This window comes from Sus scrofa, chromosome 14 (assembly GCF_000003025.6).
Source record: "Sus scrofa isolate TJ Tabasco breed Duroc chromosome 14, Sscrofa11.1, whole genome shotgun sequence".
NCBI lineage: Eukaryota > Metazoa > Chordata > Mammalia > Artiodactyla > Suidae > Sus > Sus scrofa.
This window is the reverse complement of record NC_010456.5, coordinates 55,925,462-55,950,505: the sequence shown is the minus strand read 5'-3', so window position 1 is coordinate 55,950,505 and position 25,044 is coordinate 55,925,462. Positions and strand designations below refer to the sequence as shown.

At 39.0% G+C, this 25,044-nt stretch overlaps 1 protein-coding gene across 6 annotated transcripts in view; it reads right to left on the bottom strand.

Moving 5' to 3' along the window:
- ARID4B (AT-rich interaction domain 4B) overlaps window positions 1-25,044 on the bottom strand; it is a 157,877-nt gene that overhangs the window by 131,704 nt on the left and 1,129 nt on the right. For all 6 annotated transcript variants that reach the window (XR_002338970.1, XR_002338969.1, XM_021074399.1 and 3 more), the window contains exon 2: window positions 24,842-24,896. Coding sequence is in view for 4 of the 6 variants with exons in the window: in XM_021074399.1 (XP_020930058.1) it covers window positions 24,842-24,847 (6 nt within the window). In the remaining 2 variants the exon portion in view is untranslated. The remainder of the gene's footprint in view (window positions 1-24,841; window positions 24,897-25,044) is intronic.

Sequence of the window (25,044 nt, the reverse complement as noted above, 5' to 3'; positions counted from 1 at the left end):
CTTTAAATTTTAACCTTAAAAACTCATAAAAGTATAATTAAGTTTTAAAACATCTGATAAAATAACACTTCATTTCTTTAGTTAGTGATAGAATATAGGGAGAATAACGATTTGATAACCAATGGCATCTTTTAAAAATACACCCAGCTTTTTAAAAAAATGTAAATATTTTACATCAAAAAATTAAAAAGGAAAAAGCAGAGTAACCTCTAAAAATGAAAAGTAAACTGAAGTGGAGTTCCCGTCGTGGCTCAGTGGTTAACGAATCCGACTAGGAACCATGAGGTTGTGCCTTCGATCCCTGGTCTTGCTCAGTGGATTAAGAATCTGGCGTTGCCATGAGCTGTGGTGTAGGTCGCAGACGCAGCTCGGATCCCGAGTTGCTGTGGCTCTGGTGTAAGCCGGTGGCTACAGCTCCGATTAGACCCCTAGCCTTGGAACCTCCATATGCCGCGGGCACAGCCCTAAAAAGAAAAAAGACAAAAAAAAAAAAAAAGAAAAAGAAAAAAGTAAACTGAAGTAAATGACCTGTTTATCAAGTTGGTAGGATGAGCACATAGGAACAATTATTTCGAGCCAAATTAAAGTAAGTATTCTGTTCTTGTATCCCTAGTGGAATATAGCCTAAGAACAAAAAGAAACACAAAGAATCTTAAATTGCATTAATTAGTCTTATTATGACTAATAAGACTGGTATTATTTCAAAGTATATATAAGTAATATATGCTAATATTGTCAGGAACATTTTTAACAAAAAAGATCTTTGGCATAAAATTTAAAATATACAACTATAAAATAAAACTACATTTTCATAGGAACTGGAAATAATATAAAGTTATCGTTTACTTTTCTCTTTAAAAACTAACAAGCAAGGAGTTCCTATTGTGGCTCAGTGGGTTAAGAACCTGATCAGTATTCATGAGGACACAGGTTCAATCCCTGGCCTGGCTCAGTGGATTAAGGATCAAGCACTGCCAAAAGCTACAGTGTAGGTGGCAGATGCGGCTTGGATCCCTTGTTGCGTGGCTGTAGTGCAGGCTGGAAGGTGAAGTTCTGATTCAACCCCTAGCCTAGGAACTTCCACATGCCATGGGTGCGGCCCTAAAAAAAAAAGAACAAAAATTAACAAGCGGAAAAAAAGGAAAAAACTTTATTTCCTGGGTCTAAACACTAAAAAAATCCTAGAAGCAATAACAAAACCAGTGGTTAACTAATACCCTTAACACCTGATTGTGATTAAAACCATTTCCTACTTGAGGAAACCAGGGCTCCTTAAAGAAATACCTGATTCCAGGTCTGGGGCAAGAAATATACAAGATGAACCTGAGGTTTCTTGCGCCTTCTCAGAAAGTAAGGAAGTTATCAAAAACTAATGGAATCCTATTCAAAAGAACACAGGAATCCATTTGAAGGGACTCCAAATGGTCAAAAATGAGACATACTGAAATATCAAAAACAGCAACCACAAGGGATTAAAACACAAAGAATACATAAAAATCCATGATACTAAAAACCTAAAATAAAAGCAAAAAGATTTCATGGGTTTTAAATGAAGTTTTAAAACTTCATTTTAAGAGGTTCCCAGAGCACCAATCCATTATTCTAAAAACCAGCAAAATGAGGGGGAAAATAATTAATCATTTATCCTGCATTTTGCAGAGGCACTAAGTATACAGAATTTCAACTAATAAATGTTATAGGGGTAATGTAATTACAAAATCATTCCGCAATCCTTACATAATGGGTCAGGCAGCAATCGTTAGCATCTGCTAAAAGCTGATAAAAACTTCATAATAGATAAGTAAGGCTGAAAACACCTAAAACCACTGACCAGTTGTAGCAATACTAAAAGTGAATCAACCTAACATTTGTGCCTCCTGATAAGATGTAGCAGGAAAAAAAATGTAGTACCTCCTATGAGTTATGCTCACTTAAAAAACCTCTAGAACTACCAGTTTACAGGAAATGCAGGGGTTAAACAAAACTAAAAAGATGGAGTTCCCGTCATAGCTCAGCGGAAACGAATCTGACTAGTATCCATGAGGTTACAGGTTCAATGCCTAGCCTCGCTCAGTGGGTTAAGGATCCAATGTTGCTGTGAACTTCGGTGTAAGAGGCTAAGTCTCGAATTTCCAGGTGGCCTATCAGGTTAAGGACCTGGTATTGTCACTGCTATGGCTTGGGGTTGTTATGGTGTGGGTTCACTCTCTGGCCTGTGCACAGCCAAAAAAAAACCCACAAAAACCAGGAGTTCCCATTGTGGCCCAGCAGAAATGAATCCTGGCCTCACTCAGTGGGTTAAGGATCTGGCGCTGCCATGACCTGTGGTGTAGGTCGCAGATAAGGCTCGGATCTGGCGTTGCTGTGGCTCTGGCATAGGCCAGCAGCAACAGCTCCGACTGGACCCCTAGCCTGAAAACCTACATATGCTGCGGGTGTGGCCCTAAAAACCTGGGCCTAAGAGACATAATCTTTGAATTGCAAAATGATATTTGGACCCTAATGTAAAATAATCCAATTGTAAAAAACATGCCTGAGACATTATTATTAGTTGTGACAACAGCATTGTGCTTACGTTTTAGATAAAGATATCAGTGAAAGGATATTTGGAATTTGCTTCAAAATGCTACATGTTGGGGGAGATGAAGGAGCAGCAGAATGAAACAAAACAAGAATGGCAAAATGTGGACAACTGCTAAAGCTTGGTGATAGGTATGTGAAAATTCACTGAACTTTATGTTTAAAAACTTCCATAATGAAGTTTTAAAGCTGTGAATCACTAGCATGTTTGTTACCCTCCAATGTATTCATCCTAATCATGTGTTTTTACTACTTTGAGTCCCCAGATTGAATATCATTGAATTTTCCCAAAATTAAAAAAACTATAGGAATTCCTTAGTGGCTCAGTGGGTTAAGGATCTGGAGTTGTCACTGCTGTGGCTCAGGTCACTGCTGTGGCAGGGTTTTGATTGATTCCTGGCCTGGGAACTTTTGCATGACATAAGCATGGCCAAAAAAAATCTTTATGTTTCAAATAATACATTTATATTAATTTAAAAACCAATAACCACATCACATTAAACATATTACTACCTGCATTAGAAAAAGTTACTGTGCCTATCCACTAGACTGGTCAAATTATTTCCTTAGCAGATTGGTACTTAGATAATACACTGCTTCATTTTATTTGAGATCTTCATTGTACTTAATTAGACCCTATATCTGTTTCATTAACACTTAATCAGAACTAATATGCAATTGGGACAATTTAAGTTATAACTGGAGGGGCATGGAGATGGGGAACTAAACCACATTGTAATGCTTGCCATAAAAGCTGGCTTCAATCCATACAAATAGGCATTTCATTCATTAAAAACTGCAGTCTTTTAAGTCTCTCATGTATTTTCTAGAGCCATCTTAAAGTCCCAACCTAATCCAAACTCATATACATAAGAAACTTTCAGTGTTTTTCTAGGGGATAAGCTGTGTTTTTAAAATTACCTAAAGGTTTAATACGCTAATAACAACAAATGCTGAGAGTTCAGCCTTGTCAAAAATTAACACAACAACAATACATCAAGGAGTAATTTACTTATACAAAAAAAAATAATAATAACACTTCTTGATGATCACTATTCAACCTTGGCCATTAGAGGGGATTTGAATCCTGGTGCTGGTTTAGAAGGAGAGCAGTTTGCTGGGACATAATGGAAAGAAACACTGGATTATGAGTCAAGAGATCCATGGGAGGAGGCTGGTCTGTACCAGTTTGAATTCATAATTCTCATCCACGGGTGGTAGCTGCCTAATTACTTTGCAAAGGATTCTAAGGCTTCTTTTAGGACCAACAGAAAGTCTTCAGAGCCCCTAATAGTTTTTAAATGTCTGATATAAAGCATCCAGGAGCAAAAAAAGTCTGTGGGCCTTATTAAGCATCTTTTTACTATCTAAGAAGGAATTTAAATATTTAGTCCTGCTTTTTTGTTTTCTTTCTTTCTTTTTTTTTTTTTGTCTTTCATCTTTTGTCTTTTTAGGCACACACCCTTAGCATATGGAGGTTCCCAGGTTAGGGGTCTAATCGGAACTGTTGCCACCGGCCTATGCCAGAGCCACAGCAATGTCAGATCTGAGCCGCATCTGGGACCTACACCAAAGCTCATGGCAACGCCAGATCCTTAACCCACTGAGCTAGGCCAGGGATCGATCGAACCCATAACCTCATGGTTCCTGGTGGGATTCATTTCTGCTGCGCCATGACGGTAACTCCTATTTTCATTTTTTAAGGTATATGGAAGTTCCCAGGTCAGGGATCAAACCCCCTCCACAGCAGCTACTCAAGCTTCTAAGCAGTGATACCATGGGATCCTCAACCTGCTGCACCACAAGCAAACTCCTTTAGTCCTGTTCTTACATATCCAAATGAATGGCTGAAACACTGTCCATCTCCTCCTCCATTATTCCACTCCAGCTCCTCCATAAAAGAAATCCATAATAGGATTCTTCCCTGTGCTTTTTCACTCAATCTAGCAACTAATATGTGGTGCAGCTGTTAAGAAGACAAATTCTGGACTTGGACTAAGTTCAAATCCATGTTTTACTATTTTCTCTCAGCCTCATATTCCTTGCCTATAAATAAGAATTATAAAAGTATCTCATAGTGTTGGCATGAAGAGTAAATAAAATATCTGTGCTTAGAAGACATAACACATAAAGTATTCAATAAATACTGGCTATGATTTTTTTTTACTATTATTATTACTACAGTTTGTTCTACATTAAAGATGCCTTGCAGGAGAAAGAAAAGATAGCCACAATATATTTTTATTTTTTATTTTTTTGTCTTTTCTTGGGCCACTCCCGCGGCATATGGAGGTTCCCAGGCTAGGGGTCGAATCGGAGTTGTAGCCACCAGCCTACGCCAGAGCCATAGCAATGGCTGGATCCGACTGCAGCCTACACCACAGCTCAGGGCAATGCCGGATCCTTAACCCACTAAGCAAGGGCGGGAATCGAACCCGCAACCTCATGGTTCCTAGTCGGATTCGTTAACCACTGAGCCACAACAGGAACTCCCACAATATATTTTAAATAAGTGTTATTTTTCAGTGATAGATGTTCTTCACCCTTCAATTCATATACTTATTTTAAATATTTTTAAAGGCAAACTAATCTCTAGGGCTTTGGTTTAAGTTATTTATCTATCAGTTTCACTTGTGATATTTTCTTAAATATGTATAGACCACCTAGAATATACTGTGGTCTCCAAGATTTTGTTTCAGTTTAAATATAAATACTATGCATCTAAAGAAATAAACCCAAAAATCTAAAATAAAACCAGGAGTTCCCATCGTGGCTGAGTGGCTAACGAACCCGACTAGCATCCATGAGGTTATGGGTTTGATCCCTGACCTTGCTCAGTGGGTTAAGGATCCGGCATTGCCCTGATCTGTGGTGTAGGTTGCAGACATGGCTCAGATTCTGTGTTGCTGTGGCTGTGGCGTAGGCCAGCAGCTGTAGCTCTGATTCGACCCCTAGCCTGGAAACCTCCAAGCACTGCAGGTGCCACCCTAAAAAAACCAAAAAATAAATAAATAAAACCAGAAGTTTTATCATTTTAAATCACTAAAATGTTAGGTTTCCCTTTTAAAAGTAGCCCCCAAAAGGACCCAAATGTAAAAGTAAGTTATATATCAACAATCAAGTCAAATAATTCATTATCTAAGTCAAATGCAATAAAAGATAAGTAGACTACATATATGAAGTTTAGTATCCTAATGTAATTTTAACAACAACACAAAAGGTACCTGACATAATAGATAATGTTTATGGGATATTTAGATGTATTTTTAAACAAAAACTTTTTTAATTAGTGGAAAAACTTTTAAAATACAAAACACCATCAAAGAAAAATACCTAAAGATACACAGGAAGCTAAATGAAAAAAAATTTATTCTCTGTATGCACAGCAAGAAAATGCCAGAATTCAGAAGTTCCCATGGTGGCTCGGCGATAACAAGCCTGTCTAGTATCCATGAGGATGCAGGTTTAATCCCTGGCCTAGCTCAGTGGGTTAAAGAATCTGGCCTTGTCTAGAGCTGTAGTGTAGGTCACAGGCGCTCAGATCCCATGTTGCTGTGGCTGTGGTGCAGGCCAGCAGCTGTAGCTCCGATTGGACCCCTAGCCTGGGAACCTCCATGTGCTGTGGGTGTGGCCCTAAAAAGCAAAATAAATAAATAATTAAATAATAATTTTTTAAAAACTATATGAATTCAGCTTCCAATAATTAGGTGCACAGGTAATAAGCACTCTTTTATCATAATTCAATGCACAATGACCATAAGCACATGTTTTAAACTATTAGCAGTGGTAATTTCAAGACATGTAGCAAAAGTGGCCTCCCTTTACTCTACAAAATATTACAGTTATTATTTTTTGGCACTGAAAAACTAAACATGTGATAAGTATTTTGCATGTATATCTTATTTAATTCATAACAAAACGAACTAAATTTCCTCATTTTTCATATGGTGAAAACAAGGCTCAAAGAATAAACTGCCTAAGGTCTTGCAACTAGTTAAGGGGTAGAGCAGGGTTTAAACCTAACAACTCCATTCCACTATTTCTCTGTAATAAGGTGATGAGGCAAGCACATCCTGAAATGCATGTTCTTTTGTTTCTGATACACCTGAGATAAAGTCTGACAATGAAGAGCGGTGCTTGAATGTATCACCTCCATTAAAATGAGGTACTGATATTTAACTTTTTTTTCCCTAGAGCCACACCCCTGTGGCATATGGAAGTTCCAAGGCTAGGGGTTGAATCAGAGCTGCAGCTGCTGGTCTAATGCCACAGCCACAGCAACACAGGATCTGAGCCATGTCTGGGACTTATACCACAGCTCACAGTGACACCAGATACTTAACCCACTGAGCTAGGCCAGAGATTGAACCCACACCCTCATGGATACTAGCTGGGTTCGCTACTACTGAGCCACAATGGCAACTCCCATGATACTCAATTTTTAAAGTTAGATAATTTGAAGACAGTACCACATGTACTATCAAACTCGAATCATTCATAAATCTATATTCTAAGAAACAGTAGGCAAAATATTTAATATAAGTAAAACAAACTTTGAGAGCATAAATTGATAACTCAAGGCTGACAGAACTTTGTGAAATTTATTTTGTACTGATACACGTATGCAAATAAATAGTTGTCCAGTATTTACCACTTGCATTAGAATATTACGGGGGCACTGCTAGAATATGTAGAGGACAGTGATAAGACAACAAGCGAGAAAGGTTCCAGTCAGGAAAGCTATCCAAAAGTCAGAGGATCCTGTCCTGACCAAATCATGACAGGACCAAATCACTGGTTACAACTCAATCTTTAGACACATTCTAACTTAAACCATATTCAATCAACAGTTACATATGCAAAGAAATACATGATAACCCAATGTATGAAAAAAAACAATTTTTTTAAACCACAGAATTGAGAAAATTTCAATCATTTAACTTACTTGAAACAGGTTTGTAATAAGATAGAATTCGTGGAACTCTATTTTGTCTACAAGATAATATAGTGAATGTTCATATAGAAATGTTTTCCTAAATTTATTCTAGAACAACATAACTCAAATTTTAACCTGGAGATAGAAATAATAAAGACATATATCTATCCCTAAAACTCCTTCTGGCAAAGGTTTTCTAATAGCCATTTCTACTAACTACTACTTCACTCTGTGAATCCTGCCTCACAGCACTACAGTTTTGAGAGTTGAAAGACGCAAAGAAAAATTAGGAAACGACAACAGTAAAAATAGCAATTCTCCAAGTTTAACTTCAAAAAAGAATACCAACTTGGCACATTCAAAATAATCAATCATAAGAATTGAGACATAAAACTCCAATTACCCAAGGCCCCTCCCTTAATTATTGTCATAGCTGTTCTTTAAAAAATTATAGTAAATAGAAAAGCCTACTGCTTTAAAAATGTGTTGTGTGGAGTTCCCCTTGTGGCTCAGTTGGTAACAGCCTGGCTAGTATCCATGAGGATGTGGGTTCGATCCCTGACCCCACTCAGTGGGTTAAGGATCCAGCATTGCTGTGAGCTGCAGTGTAGGGTGCAGACACAGCTCGGAAATCTGGTGTGACTGTGGTATAGACCAGCTGAATCTCCAATTTGACCCCTAGCCTGGGAACTTCCACATGTAGGTGTGGCCTGAAAAAAAAAAAAAAGTGTTATAGAGAGTTCCCATTGTGGCTCAGGGAGTTAAGAACTTGACAGTGTCTGAGGAGATAGAAGGTTAGATCCCTGGCCTTGTTCAGTGGGTTAAGGATCCAGTGTTGCCACAGCTGCAGGCTAGGTTGTAGATGCAGCTAGAATCCAGTGTGGCTGTGGCATAGGCTGGTAGCTGCAGTTCTGATTCAACCCCTGGCCCATGAACTTTCATATACAGCAGGTGCGGCTGTTAAAAAAAAAAAAAAATGTATCTTTGGAACTAAAAACAGAATCAAACCAAATTAGAGTTAAGCACTGTATTTTTTTCAACATCATGCTATAAATTATCACTATCCTCAACAAGCAAAAGTCTGGAAACGACGAATTTTAAAACAAAAAATTGCCTTTATTAGAGTTAAAAAAAAAGTAAACAACAATAGTGAAGCCTCACTCTCTGGAAAGCATGTGAGTCACTGACATCATATTCTGCTTCCAGAGGCCAAGCTTAACTCCAGATATTCAGTCTGGAGTTTACCAAGCCCATTCACTGGTTACCTTGGAGACTACAGATCCCCAAGCATCTACCTAACAGATAAGATCAACCAGAAAGCATCAGTTAAAATTTCTGAATATAGTCTATGCATGATCTGTCTTCACTGGCATGTAATTTCCATTTTCATAAAATTCCTTTGTAGTAAACAGTAAACATTATTTCATTTTACAGAAAAGCCTAAAAGGTTAGATAATTCTGCTGACCTAAACAGTCTGTGGTAGGCAGCATAATGGCTTCCCCAGAGATGTCTGTATCTTAATCCTCAAAATCTGTGAAATTGTTGTTAAACAGCAAGGGGGAAGATTATCCTGGATTATTTGGATGTGCCCAATGAAATCACAAGGGTCCTAATATAAGTGAAAGAGAGAAACAGAAGAGGTGTCAAAGCCAGCGAGATCTGAAGATACTAAACTGCTGACTTTGAAGATGGAAGAGACCACAGCAATGGAACATGTACAGCCTCTAGAGGCTGGAAAGGGCAAGGAATATTTTCCTCTAGAGCCCACAGAAGGAATTCGGTTCACTGAGACTCACTTCAGACTTCTGACATCCAAAACTGTAAAATAGTAAGTTCATGTTGTTTTAAGTCACTAAATTTGTAGCAACTTGTTATAGCAGCAATATGAAACAAATACATAGCCTAAATCCATTACCATTCTGCTAAAATTTTGTGAAGAACATAGGTAGCAAGTAATAAAATTTAGCCATTATTCGCTCATAAAAACCTCTGTCCCATTCAATGCCTCAAAATTCAACTTGTATATGTAATAGTTTCTTGACTCCTAAAAAAAAATTACATAGGAATTACTCCTGAATTTTAAAATATTTTTAAAAATATGACAGCAATTTATGGGCTAACAGAATCAACTCTCAATAAGCAAACAGAGAATGTTGGAGTTAAGTAAACCTGTAATTTAACCCAGATTACAAACACTGTTTTAGTCTAAATAATCTTCTATGTTATTTTTTGGCAGAGTAGTTAGGGTCTAAAAGCACAGGTCCAGGCGTTCCCGTTGTGGCTCAGTGGTTCATGAATCTGACTGGGAACCATGAGGTTGCGGGTTCAATCCCTGGCCTTGCTCAGTGGGTTAAGGACCCAGCGTTGCCGTGAGCTGTGGTGTAGGTCGCAGACACGGTTCGGATCCCATGTTGCTGTGGCAGCTGCAGCTCCGATGAGACCCCTAGCCTGGGAACCTCCATATGCCGTGGGAGCAGCCCAAGACATGGCAAAAAGACAAAAGACAAAAAAATAAAAATAAAAAAAATAAATGCACAGGTCCAAATGATCTTTGAAAGTCTTTTCTGGCTCTGTGATCCACAGTCTTTCAACTTAAATTATGTGTGGAAATATAACCTGATGATTCATTTTTTTCCTCCTACTTTAAAATATCTTCAAAGCCTTGTACTGTTTTCCGCTAATTATTTTTTCTTTTTTTGGCCATGCCCACATCATGAAGTTCCTGGGTCAGGGTTGGAACACCTATGCCACAGCAGCAACCCAAGCCACAGTAGTGACAAAGCTGGATTCCTAACCTGCTGAGCCACCAGGGAACCCTTATTTTCCTCTAATTTACAATACTAATTTTCAAGCTAGTAAAGGTTCTCCCAGAAAAACTAAGTCCACTAGTTTGTTTTAATATATTTTCATATAATTTCTATTTTTAAGAAAATAGGATGACTTCCCCCAAAATATTTATTCCATGATGCAAATAAATTCTAACTTTAAATCTTTTTTTTTTTTCAGGCCACACCTGAGGCATATAAAAGTTCCCCGGCTAGGGGTCAAATCTGAGCTGCAGGAGGGAGGCTAGGGATCAAACCCTAATCCTCAGAGACACTATATCAGATTTTTAACCTGCTGAGCCATGATGGGAACTCCTAAAACTGCTCCTTTCCATAAAAGTAGGTATGGAGTTCCCTTCGTGTTTCAGCGGAAACAAATCTGACTAGCATCCAGATGCTGGTTCGATTCCTGGCCTCGCTTAGCAGGTTAAGGAACCGGTGTTGCCATGAGCTATGGTGTAGCTTACAGACATGGCTTGGATCTGGCGTTGCTGTGGCTGTGGTGTAGGCCAACAGCTACAGCTCTGATTCGACCTCTAGCCTTCGAACCTCCATATGCCGAAAGTATGGCCCCAAAAAGACAATAAATAAATCAATAAATAAAAGTAGATAAAAGGTTTCTAAACTATACTCACTATTCCAAAAAAGCCATCAAAAGACCACTAAATGGCAACAACTTTATTACTCACTTATAACTAGCAGAAATGCAGCATGGTTCAGTTTACTAACAGGAGAAGAGATTCTGCCATCAGTTTAATGTGTGCCTGTGGGCAAATCACTCAACATCTTTGCATCTGCTTCTTCAACCATAAAAAAGGGAAAATGCTGCTGACATAACTAATGATTATGAAACTTTAAAGACATAATGTGCCACTTAAAAACCTAACTATAGTATTAAAAAAATCCTTTATAAAACACATATTCTGACCCTAAGCATCTGCTAGGGTCACTGCCTACAGTGGTCTGTCCCAAATTAACATTTATAATAAATACTACTAGGAATTCCAATAACAACATTAGCTTCTTTAGAAGCAGCCATATAGCACTGGCTGTACTCTCACTACCTCCCACAGGTTACCTTTTAAAAGCAACCTCATGCAATCAGATTTCATTAACAGTAGCTATAATAATAATCTATAGGGTTACGAGACTACTGTAAATATTACAGATGACTGGGACTATTCACCACTGAGTAGTACTAGATATTCAAATAAATGAATAATACTTGGGAGTTCCCGTCGTGGAGCAGTGGTTAACGAATCCGACTAGGAACCACGAGGTTGCAGGTTCGATTCCTGCCCTTGCTTAGTGGGTTAAGGATCCGGCGTTGCCGTGAGCTGTGGTGTAGGTTGCAAACGCAGCGCGGATCCCGCATTGCTGTGGCTCTGGTGTAGGCCAGTAGCTACAGCTCCGATTGGACCCCTAGCCTGGGAACCTCAAATGCCGCAAGAGCGGCCCTAGGAAAGGCAAAAAGACAAAAAAAAAAAAAGAAGAATACTTACTGAATATCTATCTACGTTCAACACTGCTAAGAGAGGCCTTTACATATCTGCTATAACTTTAAGCTAAAGAAACATAGTGGTGTCCTAAATAAATCATTTGGTGGTAGAGAAAATAGCATGCTGATTACAAATAAAATCTTGTTAAAGGCATCAAAAAAGAATGACAGATTTGTTATACACTAATATAAAAAATGTAAAAAAACAACTAACAATATGTATAAGCCCATTTTTGCAAAACCAAACATACCAAAACATACTCATACATAAATTTATATGTACAAGGAAAAAGGTATACTGCAAACTGTTAAATCAAGTTGCTAATAGGAAGTGAGACTGGGGAAGGTAATGACTTTTACTATTCACTGTATATATTACATTTCTGTAATTTTTAATATTTATATAAAACTGCATTGCTTTTATAATTTTTAAAAAAACTTGTTTAATTTTTCTAGGAATAGAACTAGTTTAGAAAAATATTTCTCTAAGGTGGGGCAAAGCAAACTAGATGACTTATTAAGTGTCAAAAGCTCTCTGACACTAAATTTTTTTTAAAAAATCACTCGGAGTTCCCATCGTGGCGCAGTGGTTAACGAATCCGACTAGGAACCATGAGGTTGCGGGTTTGGTCCCTGCCCTTGCTCAGAGGGTTAAGGATCCGGCGTTGCCGTGAGCTGTGGTGTAGGTTGCAGACGCGGCTCGGATCCCGCGTTGCTGTGGCTCTGGCGTAGGCCGGTGGCTACAGCTCCAATTCAACCCCTGGCCTGGGAACCTCCATATGCCGCGGGAGCGGCCCAAGAAATAGCAACAACAACAACAACAACAACAAAAGACAAAAGACAAAAAGACAAAAAAAAAAAAAAAATCACTGCACAACTTTCAATAACAATATTCAAATTTAAAAAAAAACTGAAAGGGGACCTTGGATGAGATATATTTACCAAGATAAAATTGAAAATATAAAAAGCTGGAGTTCCCGATGTGGCTCAGTGAAAATGAATCTGACTAGCATCCATAAGGATGCAGGTTCGATCCCTGCCCTTGCTCAGTGTGTTAAGAATCCAGCGTTACCATGAGCTGTGGTATAGGTCACAGACGCAACTCGGATCCCATGTTGCTGTGGCTGTGGTGTAGGCCGGCAGCTACAGTTCTCATTCGACCCCTAGCCTGGGAACTTCCATATGCCATGGGTGTGGCCCTAACAGACAAAAAAAAAAGAAAGAAAATATAAAAAGCTAATTAAAAAAAAAAACTCCCAAATAAACATAAGCCAAGCTGCCTCACGTTGAAAATTTTTTTAATTAAAGTATAGTTGATTTACAGTGTTGTGCTAATTTCTGTTGTACAGCAAAGTGACCCAGTCACACAAACACATACAGTCCCCTTCTTATATTATCCTCCATCATGGTCTAGTCCAAGAGACTGGATATAGTTCCCTGTGGTATACTGGAGGACCTCATTCAAGCTGTCTCATTTAAACTTTGAAAGCAATACTAGCTCTCTGTCATTAAGACTGTTCAGTTTTCCTTTTACTCCTCTTTGGAGTAAAGACTTGGGTTTGGCAGGGTCCCAGCACCCATTTGCCCCACCCCCATAGCCTCACCAAGCAGCTGCAGGTGACAATATCAGAACAGTGATCTGATCATGAAAAGAAAAAAGAATTTTCCCTACATAAGCAAAGCTAGAGATAGATGCCTACTTAGTAAATTAATATCTCCAGTGGTTCGCCTAATCAACAACCCTCTAGGTTTGAAATTAAGATTTACTTTTCCCTTGAAAGAATCCCATCTGGGCAAGCTGACAGCAAATTAGAAGAGAGGACAAGTATTGTATTTACTAAGAGAAGCTTCTGCACCAGGAAGGGCTAAGATAAATAAAGGTTTGAAATGGGAGCAAAGAGTTCTTAGAATAAAGAAATCCGGTTTTCACCTTCCACTGAACATTCTGTTTCAAGAATTTAATAAAGACAACAACAGTCTTTAATCTTAATCACAAAATTGCAACTTTTTCCCCCAACTTCTGTATCAACCTTTAAGTTAAAAGAGACTCAAGAGTTCCTTGGTGGCTCAAGAGGTTAAGGATCCAGCATTGTCACTGCTGTGGCGTGGGTTCTATCTCTGGCTTGAGAATTTCCAAATGACATGGGTACAGCCCCCTCAAAAAAGGTGGGGGAGAACTAAAAGAGCCTTGAGTGACTATATCACCAGAAAGCCTACTTAAATTCACAAGTTTGCACATTCTTTCCGTAGAATAATAATAGCTACAATTTAGTGAGAACTTAACTATGGAGGAAATCCTGTTATCACACCTAGTCACACTAAGAGTCCCAAGAAGTAAGTACTACCACCATTCATTTTAGACAAGGACACCAGCCTTCCTAGAAAGTTTAAGAAAACTGCCTAAAACTTGGTAAGCAGGAGAGTCCCAAATCAATTCCAAGCAGTCTTTTTTTTTTTTTTAAATGGCCACACCCTTGGCTAGGGACAGAATCTGAGCCTCAGGTACAATAACGCTGGATCCTTTAATTCACTGAGCCCGGCTGGGAGTCGATCCTGCACCTCTGCAGTAACCCAACCTGCTGCAATTGGAGTCCCACTGTCGATCCTGCACCTTTGCAGTAACCCAACCTGCTGCAATTGGAGTCCCACTGTGCCACAGTGGGAACTCCTCAATCCCAAGTAGTCCTGATGGGAGAATCCTCACTCTATCCATTTACAAAAGAAGTGACAGGCTTTTACCAGAATAACTCAGCACTGACTGCTCAGAACAATGCCAAGCATGACAAAAAACATGTTAAATGTTATTTCATTTGTACTTACACAACCTTGTAAGGTAACTATTATTAGCCCCATTTTGCAAAAACTGAAACTGATATTTACTTTAATTTCAAAAATAAAAAACTTTAAACTTCACCAGCCAAATAAAAGTAAAGAACACAGAAAGACAGGACTGGAACAAGACCTCTCTCTTTCCAAGACATACGCTCTTAATCACTAAGTCACACTGATTACTGTGCACTTTAAACAAAGATGGTTTGTTTTTATAGTCATATTTGCAAGTATAACTTTTACTATCAGTACAAGGTGAGCCCTTTCTTTAAACGCTATTTGCGGGAGTTCCTTTCACGGCTCAGTGGTTAATAAACCCAACTAGGATCCAGAGGATGCAGGTTCAATCCCTGGCCTCGCTCAGTGGGTTATAGATCCAGCGTTGCCATGAGCTGTGGTATAGGTCGCAGATGAGGCTCAAATGCCATGTTGCTGTGGCTGTGGTGTAGGCCGGCAGCTGTAGCTCTGATTCTACCCGTAGCCTGGGAACTTCCATATGCCACAGATACGGCCCTAAAAAGCAAAAAAAGCAAAACTGACAAACAAAACACCACGCCATTTGCTCAGGAGTTCTCTTGTGGCGCAGCAGTTTAAAGATCTGGCATTGTCACTGCAGCAGCTTGGCATCGCTGCTATGGAGCAGGTAAGATCCCTGGCCCAGGAACTTCTGCATGCCATTGGCATGGCCAAAAAAAAATTTTTTTTAAATTAAATACTATTTACTCTAAGCCTTGATAGTTTACAATCTTCCTTTCTGCTATTAAAGAAAATGATAAAAAAATTAGTGTGACTTTCAATGAAACTTATTAAACAGTTATCAGTGAATATGCTCTCAAAGCAATTATGTCCTGCAAGCTTATGAAATTAGGAGATGGCAGGGAGTTCCTGATGTGGTGCAGTGAGTTAAGGATCTGACATTATCTCTGAGGCAGCAGAGGTACAATCCCTAGCCCAGTGCTATAAGTTAAAGGATCTGGAGTTACTGCAGCTGTGACAGAGGTGGCAGCATCCAGCTCAGATTCTATCCTTGGCCTGAGAACTTCAACATGCTGCAGGTGTGGCACCCCCCAAAAAAATTAGGAGATGGCAGCCTATTACTTTTGAAAACCCTGACACAGAACTTTAAATACCCTAGAGTTAAGCATACTGTCAAAAATTCACCTATAAATTAGAAAAAAAAGGCTTAAATGAGAAAAGTCTACATAAAGTATCGGTTCCACTATTCCACACATAAACATATATGACGTACACCTGACATATCTGACACACTTTAACAGTAAAAAACTACAGGCAGAATTATTATTCTCTTAATTGATAGGTAAATTTATAACTTAAAAGTTGCAGATATATTATATTCCATAAAGATTTTTTTCCTTCGAATCATAATAATGACCTAGAGACTCAGCTTCTCAACCACCTTACTGCCAACACCAATGTCAAGCTGGAAAGACACATGAGGCAGAATACTGTAGAACTGTATACGTATTGCCAACTGTCCTAAAGCTCAGTGCATCTAATTACAGTTAAATATTATCCTCACAGTAAAACAAGTGTTGTTTTAAAACTTACTTTTCCGTCTCTTTTATTTTGTCCCCTAACCCTATTACCCAGCCTAAAACATAACCGTGGGAGTTCCCTGGTGGCTCAGCAGGTTAAGGATCTGGTATTGTCACTGCTATGGCTCTGGTCACTGCTGTACTGCAAGTTCAAACCCTGGCCCAGGTATGTCTGCCTGCCATGGGCAAAGCCAAAAAAAGTATTAAAAAAAAAAAAAAGAAAAAAAAAAAAAGACCATTAGCACAGTACATAAGGTACACATGAAATCTGGTTTCTCTGTCTCTGTAAACTGACCCTAACAGATCTGTCTTTTCTGGTAAACTGTTTATACCCTTTCTAAAATTCATTTTTCTTTCTTTCCTTTTTTTTTTTTTTTTTTAAGGCTGCACCTTGGCATATGGAAGTTCCTGGGCCAAGGACTGAATCCAAGCCACAACTGCAACCTATGCCCCAGCTGCAGCAACGCTGGATCCTTTAACGCAATGCATTGGGCCAGGGATCGAACCCACACCTTCGAAGCCACTTAAGATGCTGCAGTAAGGTTCTTAACCCACTGTACCACAGCTGGAACTCCTAAACTCATTTTTCCTCCTCAAACTTGAATGCTGTCTCCAATCTTAGTGTGAAAACTATCAAAGGCGTTCCCGTCGTGGCTCAGCTGAAACAAAAATCCACACCTTCTATCCAACTTCACTGGCTCAGGTCGCTGGGGAGGTGCAAATTCACTGGCACCCCTAGCCAGATGCAGTGGGTTAAAGCATCCAGCATTGCCACAGCTGTGATGTAGATGGCAGCTGCAGCTTGGATTCAATCCCCGGCTGGGGAACTTTCATATGCTGCAGGTGCAGCCATTTTAAAAAACAAATAACAAAAACAACCAACCAAACAACCAAAAAATACCTTCTAGAATCTGCAAATTTGGTGGGGGGGGGGGAATGGACTGTGGCATACAGAAGTTCCTGGGCCAGAGACCCAGGAATCAAACCAGAGCTGCAGCAGTAACAACACTGAGTCCTTAACCACTAGGAACCAGGGAACTCCTAGACCCTGCAACATTTAAATATCAAAAAAGATTTTGATTCTATTTTTTTTTGGCCACACCCATGGCACATAGAAGTGCCTGGGCCAGAAACTGAACTCACACCGTAGCTGCAGCATGCACCACAGCTGTGGCAATGCCAGGTCCTTAACCTACCGTGCCACAATTGAATTTCCAAGATTTTGAACCTTCTTGACCCACAGATGACTGTGGGTACCATGTTACAAAGGGTATTAGTGCATGTTTCTCATGACTGTAGAAACATCTTTGTTCTATGACACCAAAGGGAAGGCAGCAGCAGTCCTTTTTGTAAATAATTCATCAAGAATGAAAGTTTGCAACTCTTCTAAACGTCTATAATTAATAAACGAATACCATACCACCAGGGTTAGGGGCACAGCTGAAAATCCCAGTCAAACTTTACAGTCAGCCATCCATGTCTTTGGTTCCACATTCTCCAATCTAGCCAACCACAGATTGTGTAGTATGACTGCAATACTCATGAAAAAAATTCTTGTGAACGCGGATCCAAGTGATTCAAACCCATGTTATTTAAGGGTCCACTATATAGCATGTCTGTATTTTGTTTACATTTCACAGAGTAATACACCAGTCGGCAATTTTCACAAATATATTTTATAAATATAATGTATTAAATAGAAAAGCTTATTTTCAAAAATTATACAGTCTTAACTTCATCATAAATTATAGTTTTCCAGTTATTCAGTCAAAACATCTTGGTATGCTCCTTAACTTTGCTGAGGAACAAAACAAAGGAACTGACAGGAACTTCTTTCAGCTCCACCTTCAAAATGACATCTAGAGTCTGACCCTTCTGCACCTCCCTCACTGTGGCAGCCACCATCCCTTTATTACTATAGCTTCTGACCTGTTCAGCTACTACCCTGTAGACTTGCCTACCGCCAATTTTTAATGCAGCATCACTGATCCCTTAAAAATATAATGAGGAGTTCCCATTGTGGCTCAGTGCTTAACCAATCTGAGTAGGAAGCACGAGGTTGCGGGTTCAATCCCTGGCCTTACTCAGTGGGTTAAGGATCCGGGCGGCGTTGCCGTGAGCTGTGGTGTAGGTTGCAAATGCTGTTTGGGTCCTGCGTTGTTGTGGCTCTGGTGTAGGCCGGTGGCTATGGCTCTGATTTGACCCCTAGCCTGGGAACCTCCATATGCTGAGAGAGCGGCCCTAGAAAAGGCAAAAAGACAAAAAAAAAAAAAAAAAAAAGAAAGAAAGAAAGAAAATGTGCCACTCTAACAAGACTGTATCACTCCTCTGTTTAAAACCCATAGCTGCTGCTGCCTATTTCTATCAGACTGAAAGTCAAATCCTCACAAAGGCCTTCTAGGTTCTAGGCGATCTGGTGTGATTCACCCTCAAGCTCCATCCCCACACCTGTGTGACCCTCATCCACTGCGGTTCTCTCCTCTCCTTACTCCACTCTGGCACGTTGGCCTCTGTGCAGTTCACTGAACATGTCCAGCTGCCTCTGAAGCCACAAGACTAACTCTCTTACATCCTTCCGTCAAGCATTTACACAAATGTCTTCTCAATAGAGCCTACTTGATCCCTTGCTTAGTCCTACAAACTGCCCCACCCCACATTCTCTATCTTCCTTACCAAGCTCCCCTCTTACTTCCTTACTACTGACCACCTAACAAATTAAATAATCTATTAATTGTGTTTATTCTTGTCTGCCCCCCATCTCACCTTAAAGGTAAGATCCACAGGGCCAGGACTCTCAACCTGATTTATTCACTGATATATCCTAAATAGCAAGATGGGAGACTAGCACATAAGTGTTCAATAAATGTTGAATGGAATTTTTTAAATGTCCAACTTCTTGGTAGCCAAATGCCACAACACAAAACATCTGAAGTCAAACACTCAGCTCTCAACGGGATTACCACAGGTAGTATTACCATCCTGAAAACTGAAAGGTCCACTCCTAGGACCCCCTCCCCCAACTGATTATAATTGTGACTATATTATATAGCCATGCAAAAGCTTGTAAACAAATATTCATTGGCACATTATTCAATACAGGTAGGAAGCAGAATAATCCAACAACTAATACATGGATTAACAAAATGTGGTATATCTATAAAAGAGAATATTATTCAGCAACAAAAATGAATGGAGTACTGACATTTACTACAAAAAGAATGAACCTTGAAAATATGACTCTAACTGAAAGTAATCAGACACAAAAAGCCACATATTGTATGATTCCATTGCTAAGAAATGTCCAGAACAGGCAAATCCTTAGAGACATAAAGTACATTAGTGATTGCTAGGGGAGGGATGGAGGGAAGGGAGAACAGGGAGTGACTACTAATGGATAACAGGGTTTCTTCTGAGAAAAAGGAACATGTCCTAGAGGCAGACAATGGTTGTGGATACACAATCTTGTGAAAATACTAAGAAGCACTGAGTTGTGAAAGGGTGAGTTTTACCTCATTTCCTAAAATTCAGAAACAAAGCAAAAACAAAAACAGAGAGGACCACTCAGCTCAATGTCCACTGCTCATTAGCAAGGGAAAGCGGAGTTGGGGATGACTTCCTGACTCCAAGATTCTTGGCTTCAGTTCCAAGAATCCCATTTCACCAACTTAGCAAAGCAAAGATTTTTTTAGAAGGGGCAGGGGGTGGGAAGGCTAGTCATCTCTAAGCAGTAGCAAGCAGAACCTTTCCCTCACACCAATCCATTAAAATTCTCTATCCTTACCTTCAGTATGATCATCTCTCACACCTGGTCCACCACCAGCTCTGACCAGAACTGACTTGCAATTGATCTCCCTGTGTCCACTCTTGTTCTCCTGCAGTCTATGCTCTACATAGTCACTTCACTCTCTTGCTCAAGACTTTCAATGACTTCCTAGCACACTCAGGTTTTACTCTAAGTCCTTAGCATGGCCTACAAGGTCCTACATTGTGGGGGCCCTTGTGACCTCTCAAGCTCCATCTCCTACCACTCCAGCCCTAACAGTCACCCTCCTGTTCCTTAAACTCACCAAGGTCAAACAGGTCATTCTAATCTGAAGTAACACTCTCTGTCACTCTACCTTCTTATCCTCATTCTGCTTCATTTTCCTTCATAGCACTTACCACATTTTTTGTGTGTGTGCCTGTCCACCCTAATACAAACAACCCAAGGATTAAGGGTGCTGACTACCCCATGCAGTGTAAAATCCATATATAACTTTGACTCCCCCCAAACTTAACTACTAATAGCCCAATGTTGACCAAAAGCCTTACTGGTAATATAAAAAGTCACTTAACCCACATTCTGTATGTTACAGTATTATATACTATGTTCTCACAATAAAGTAGGCTAGAGAAAAAGTAAGCTGATTTATTAAAATCATAAGAAAGAAAAAATACATTTACATCATACATACGTATTTATTTTTTAAAATACACATACAAGTGCAGTTCAAGGGTCAACTATAGACAGTAAACTCCACAAAGCTAAGAACTCTCGTTTACTGCTGTACATATCTACGACCATGTCTGGTACAGAAAAAGCACATAATATCTCTTCAATGACTGAATTTGCAAACTGAGTTAGCAAAATCATATTCTTCCATGAAATATGTACTCATCCACCATACAATAAGCAAAGGATTAGAAACAGGGATAGGAAACAAGTCAGTATTATACTAAATTACCTGTTCATCAAAAAGATCACAAATTTACAACACAAAATATATTTGCCACATTATGGGTCTAAATCCCTTGGAGTACTATAACTATGAGGTTAACATTCATACTGGATTAACCAAGCCTCTTATTTGTCCTCATTCTACCTGCTTTCTTAATCATTAGATCTTAAGGGATCCTACAGATTTCTTAATACTCAAAACCTCATTCATGTTTACTCCAATGACAGTAACACTGATCTTCTGCCCCAAGATGGAAACCTCCATCTTCCTCTACGCCAGGATGAGTTACCAGTCCTGAGTTCTACTTCCTAGATACTTCAGATCTATTTCCCTTGTTCTACTCCCATCACATTAACTGAGGTCCTTATTCACTTCTCACTTTGACTTATCACCTGGAATCTTGAGACTTTCCATTCAGATCTCCCTTCTGATTGTACTCACTACAATACCACCAAAGAGATCTCACTACAGTACAAAACTCAGTATCTTCAGCGGTTTCATGTAGCTTCCCAGAAAATTTTCAACTCCCTAACTTAACTTCATCTACCATCACTGCCAAATACATCAGGCTTTAAGTTAATGCAGTCACAGTGAACTACTACAGTTTCCAGATACATGATCTGGGCTTTTTTCTTTATTTTCCCATATGTTACTCCCTTTCTGAAACGTTCTTTTCTACTCTTCTTGCCTAGCAAAAGTTTTAACTCTCAGCTTAGATGCCAATTCCACCAGAGAACTTTCCATGGCTCTCTGCTTTAGATGTCCTCTCAGTCCTCCCTCTACACTTGTCACAAGTGCTGCAAAAATTGCTCTTATAATTGAATATGTACTGTTTGCTTTATTTTCCTGTGTCTTCAACTAAATTGTGAGCTCCTTGAAAGCAGGTCTAATAATATATTTACCTTCGTGTCACACTGCCTGATGCATGGAAGCGGTTATTGTTAAAAAGATGATTTATAAAAGGGGCAGGGAGGAAAGAAGGGAGATGGAGAGAGGGAGGAAGAAAAGGGAGGAAGAAAGGAAGGAAAGGTAGAAGAGAAAGAGGGAGGGAAAGGAAGCCAAAGAGAAAGGGAGAAGGAAGGCGAGAGTGAGTGAGGACATGCATGTAAGCAAAGGACATTTAAAAAGGCACCTGTAATCAATCCATTGTTTTTTCATGTGGTCTTGGTGATTACTGAAGAGAGAATGGTACATCTGAAAAGGCCCATCTCCCCAGATCCTAAGTACAACCATCTAAATCACTTATCCTCTAAAGATTCTGAAATGTCCAGTCTATCCAGCCCATTTCCACTTAAAAATTTACTGTCGTGTAATGAGAGATGTTAATAACATGTATGATATAAAAGCAAAAAAGTTTTAGGAAAAAAAGGAGGAAATGAATTTTAGCATAATTAAGTCAGAATTTTTTGTAACTTTAATAATCTGTCATTTCCTGACACTGTGCTATCACTGATATTGAAAGATTTATCGAAAGTATGAAAAATAACCCAAGCATAACACCAACACCATGATCTATGTCAAAGCACAAAATTGCTTTTTATGTCACAGTCATATTCTTCAAAAACGCACTGGGTAAAAATACCACAAGATAGAGTATATGAGTTAGCAAAGGGGCTTTATTTATTTAAATAAATTCTTGAAGATAGTACTTCAGGAAAACTGCTTCTAAAACATACAGCACTTAAAATGATACATACATTTTCCTTCGGGGACTTTAAAGCAACAACCAAAAAAGTGTATTTCTACATACTTTTTCATTACCTCAATACACTGTCACTTAATAAAATTTAAATTTGTGGCTAATAAGACAAATAACACAAACTTAAAAGCTAGCTACCAAGTACAAATCTGTTTGGTAACATCCAATAATTGGCAAAAATCCCTCTATAGCTCAGTTGTCATTATAATATAGAAAGTGGGAACACACAAAAAAAGAAAACCTAAGCCTAATAAAATCAATATTACACTTTTTGAATTGCAATTTTATTAAAGCAAAATACCAATAATGGGCAGCCTCTCAACTTTTGCCACATAAAAATTAAGTTGAAAGAATAAGCTGTTTTTAGTACTTCTTTAGTACTTCTGATTTCCAAAGAGAGGACTTACTACAGGAAGTTCTTCTTGTATAAAGTTAGATTATTTTAATAATTCTTTCCTTTTAACATTACTGGTAACTTTCTTGAAAGAAAGTAATAATGGAAATGCTGAGCCCTTAAAATTAGTGCTAAAATGATATCAAATACTATGAAACTTTCAAGGCTGAAGTTTCCTGTGTACTTTCATTTTTGTAAACAGATAAGTTGGAAAAAAATAACAAAAGGAAGAAAGAAACAGAAAGAAAATCTAAAAGACCTTCAACTTACTACATTTCTTTTAACCAAATATTAACAGAGTACCCAAGATATGCCAGGCACTACACTGGGAATTGAGACAGATTACAATATTTACCCCCAACTAAACCCTTTATTATTCAGCCTCTGAACTTACTATATATTATTCAACCCAACACTCTTCTTAAGAAACTGTCATCCAACAAAGAAGATACGCAGTCTATCTTAATACATTTACTTGTCACCATTTCACATGTAACTAGCATTTGTGATTAACAAAAGAGATTCATTTCTGAAATGTGACTGATTATTTTTTCATTTACATGAAGGGGAAACAGTAATTCAGCAGATATAAACTGCTTCAGATAGGAGTTTATAGGACCCCAAACTCAAGAAAAAAAAAAAAAAAACTACCAAAAAAAAAAAAAAAAAACAACAAAAAAAAACCCCAAACCCTGGACTAAACCTAATTACTCTGTACAGCTGATAAATATTTAAGTAGCCACAGCTTTCACTTTCTACCACAAACACAAGTATTACGATCTTAATTTGGACACAGTATTATAAAAGCAGTCCTGATGCTGAAAAGAATAAATTTTTTAAAAAACAGTTCAAAGGAACTGTCAAAAGTAGATGACATTTACATTTTAACTTACTAGCTGTTGCATTTCTATCCTTGTGAACACACTCTACCCTTTTCAAGCACTTCTGAATTTGTAATGGATGAAAAATATCTGCCGGTCTCTACGTTCCACTAGTTGAACCTAGACATTTCGGCTATCTAAGGCTTTTCATCCTAGAATGTGGTAAAAAACACGACAGCATTCAATTACACATTCTCTAAATTGAAAAAACAACCTGTACTTTTATTACTGTAATTTCTCCCACCATTCAAGCAAATCGTACTTTTTAGACAATATCCACCATTTAATTAACATGTTTATATTGAAGAGGAACCTGGCCATCGGTTCTTTCACAATGCATCATACAGCATCTGATCACTTACAGACCAAATGCATCAGTAAAGGAAAATAAACCAGATAATCCTAAATCTCTGGAAACAGAAGAAACAAAAGCTCTCTCCGAGTTGTGTAAAGGTCACCAAAATTCTCATTAAAAACCTTTCGATTAAGATTATATTTGATTTCCCCAATCAAAAACGTCTCCTAAAAATTCATGGTACTGTTCACACAATAAATTAGACGTTCTTTCATCAGTGTAACCGATAGAACAGTTCAGTTTCTAGAGTCAGATTACTTGACCTGCTTTTAAAAAACACTTAAATGCATGCAGTTATTCCTACGATTCCCTGCCAAAGAGACGTTCTATATGCGAAAAATCATCCTCGGTGAGACAGCCTATATAACTAGCTCCAACTCCACAGCAAAGCCCACAGATATCCCCACCAGCTGACTCCCACCGTCTCCGGGGACAGCTTGGGGCCCCCAGCCGCCACACACACACACCTTCCTCGGCAGGACTCTGAGGCCCCACATACGACCTCGACCAAGCCCCCCACTTCCTGAATTCTCTAACCCCTGAGGTTCGTTTTCCGGAGGCAACCTTACCTTCATGATGACTCTGGGGCCGCGATCCCCTCGAAAACACCAGATTCACCTACACCTGGAGAAGAAACAAAAGACACCCAGTCAGCACCATGGGCACCCCCCTGCACTGGCGGAGGCGGAGGGAACCGAGCGAAGCCCGCACCCCGAAAAAGAGCCGAAAGAGGCGTCAGTCCCCGAACCGCGAATAGCCGAACCGGGGTTCC